A 2,931-nucleotide genomic window follows, 5' to 3' on the forward strand; every position below is an offset into this window, starting at 1 on the left:
AAAAAAATCAGCTAAAATGTAATTATTTTCCCTGCACAAAGGACTGGAAATAAATCAAATTAATGTATTATATTAGAAATCTGTACAGCTTCTGCAGAGAATTAATTAACCACAAACCAATACTTGGTCATTTGTAGTTTTCACAATTAAGGATTTTTTAAGGAAATAGTGGCAGGTAAGACATCATAACCACATGTGTTGGTTGCAAAGGATGGGAAACCATTCTAAATGTTCCTGTTTGCACAGAAGGCTTGGACCAGCTGACATCCAGGGGTTCCTTCCAACCCTACCATTCTGTGACTAGATGTTTTTCGACAAGAACGCTGGAGAGAGTAAAGCAGTTCTGGACTTAGTAAATTGCAAACATATAATAAAATCTCAGCAATAAGCTGACTGCAGTATTTTTGTTTACAGTCTTTGACACACGCAGTTATAGGCTGCTGTACTTTCCCCTGCTTAGAAACTGAGGGAACTACAGAAATACATAACAAACAACTAAGAAACATCAGTCAACCTGGCACTGGCTGAAGAGAAATGGGTGTTTCTTTCCCGAAGTTTGCTCTGGAGTAAACCATTGGAGAGCTGAAGACTTTGGAGAGCTTTCAAAGGAAATTTCAATAATTGCTTCTTGTCCCCTGTACAATAAAGAACACTGTCAGTTTTGACATGACTTGCAATCGCTTCTGAAATTCCTCTACAAAGTTTTCAGGAAAACAGTCTGCCATACTGTCTCAGAAGCACTGAGAACAATAAGAACAAACAACTACCCCTTTTCAATTATGACAGTGAAAGTCATTTGTTTTATTTCAATTTTAACGCCACAAGACGCTTCCATTCTCCTTTTCTATAGTTCATGGAGAATGAAGACAACTTCTTTTGACTCCTTAAACCAGCTAAGTTTGTAGTTTCTGCAAAACTATGTAAATATAAAAAACCTGAATGCAATAAGCAAACAAAAAAGCATAAAAGGCCTATAAAAGAACATACACACCAAAATAATGAAGGATTTGAACATTCTTCAAATGCAACCCTTAAGAAGAAAATTGTTATTAGTAATTACTGCACATGAAAGTACTTGCATTTGTTACCTGAAAGTTCCAGGCTATACAAACTGCTCTTGGGAATTAACAAACCAAACATATCTCAGCACAAAATCCAGGTAATCAGTGCTGTTGGACACCAGATAAACTGACCAGGTACACATATCTAATTTACAACTAACATTCCAAAGTACATATTTGAGAGCAAAAGAAAAAGCAATCTGTGTTATCACAAGGCATATATGCTCGCTGAACAGTCAGGCTTTCAGTTGTAATTCTTAATTCTTCACTTTCCTATCATCATTTTATTTTGATTTCCAAGGAAGACTATGTCTAACACAAGATACAAACAAGATTAGTCTCTATTTGTGACTACGTCACAATTCTTGTTGCTACAATGAAAAAAGCAGCTGGAAGTCAAATAAAAGAAAAAACTCTATATCTCCACCAACATCTATTTGTTCAAGGACTTAATTCTTTCAATTTCACATTTACTCATAAGCATTTCCCCAGAAGGAACAGATGACTTATTACGTTCCTTTTTCTTCCACAATACTACAAATCAAAGGTAAGTTCATAGAGACAGGAAGCATTTTGAATATGAAACAATAAGAAACAATTTACTGGACAATTTAATTCAAACAAGAGGACCTCTCCATAAATCACAGCTTTGGGCTCTAGCAGGTGGGATGGTGCAGAGTTGTAAGGACACAGCAAACTGCCAAAAATGTATCAACTTGGCAATGGCTTTTTATTTCATGCTACTTAGAAGAAGTAGATTACAGTTACAAGTTCCTGTTTTCAGGGTACTTGGGCTAGGTAACACAATAAAGCTTTTGATATTTGAGAACATATTTGTATCTACTCCCAGGTGTAACCTGTAGTTTTAAGGTAACACGGGGTCAGTCTTTGTATAAAGGAAAGAAAAACAGTCTGTATTTCTGCAGGCTTCATCCTGCAGTAACTCATCCAGAGCACAGATAGCTGAGCAAGGAGGACTCCTGCAGAGGAGAAGCACTAAAACACTCCACCATCCCATCATTTCAAACCCTGGATGTGGGTACAGACTCCCAAAGGTTCGCCTTCCTACTGAAGGCCAAATATGAAACTTACCTACGAGATCACACAGCAATGAAACTCACCACTCTGAAAGGTCCCTTTGCAAGCTTTACGCAAAGACTCCATAAGCAGAAAAGCAGTTTATGCAGCATGTTTTGGAAACCATTTGAAAGAGCAGGCACAGGGCATACCTTCTCATCTCAAAGGGGAGCGTGATTTTCAGGGGGGTCCCCTTGAAGCTGTGCTTCTCTCCAAAAGCAAATTTTGCATCCTGTCCGTTTGCAGTCACTTTAAATATCTGGAGGTCTTTTGTATCCAAAACCTGGAAGGAATTGAGTAGCGTTAAGGACTGGCATGGCCTTCCTCGTACCTTTGTACCTTAAACACGAGTCTGCCTGACGAGGGAAGCATTTACATTTCTCAGGTAGAAATAGGGAGGTGAAGCAAGCACACTGAGCGCTGGGAACTGGAATCTGAGGACAGCAGTACTGAACTTAAAGGCTGGAAGGGGAGTCTGCAAGGAAAGCAAGCATACAAATCCCAGGAGACCCAAACCTGGCTTTGTTTAATATACATAAAGCTCACGAGGCTTGCACTTTTAATTGCATACTCTACGAAAGTAGCTGGCATAGTAAAAAGATGAGGAAAGTGCCGTAAGCGCAGCGTTCTAACGGCTTATTTCCAATCCTTCGCCATTTTAAGGTGAAAACATCACTTCCCCTCGGGGACGGCACGAAGAGAAGAGCAGGCGGAGCGGCGAGGCGGCGGCCGGGGCTGAGAAACGCAAGAGCCGCAGCGCCCCGAGCTGACCTCGCGCCCCGAGTTGACCCCG

The 2,931-nt window shown here is 40.2% G+C and overlaps 1 protein-coding gene across 1 annotated transcript in view; it reads right to left on the reverse strand.

Annotated features, from left to right (window-relative positions):
- The window catches only part of LTA4H (leukotriene A4 hydrolase), a 14,489-nt gene that overhangs the window by 11,092 nt on the left and 466 nt on the right, over positions 1-2,931 (reverse strand). The window contains exons 2-3 of the mRNA XM_031552151.1: positions 2,291-2,469; positions 515-635 (exon numbers count right to left, since the gene is read on the reverse strand). Coding sequence (XP_031408011.1) covers positions 515-635; positions 2,291-2,469 — 300 coding nt within the window. The remainder of the gene's footprint in view (positions 1-514; positions 636-2,290; positions 2,470-2,931) is intronic.

The sequence above is a fragment of the Meleagris gallopavo genome, chromosome 1 (genome assembly GCF_000146605.3).
Source record: "Meleagris gallopavo isolate NT-WF06-2002-E0010 breed Aviagen turkey brand Nicholas breeding stock chromosome 1, Turkey_5.1, whole genome shotgun sequence".
NCBI classification, from domain to species: Eukaryota; Metazoa; Chordata; class Aves; order Galliformes; family Phasianidae; genus Meleagris; species Meleagris gallopavo.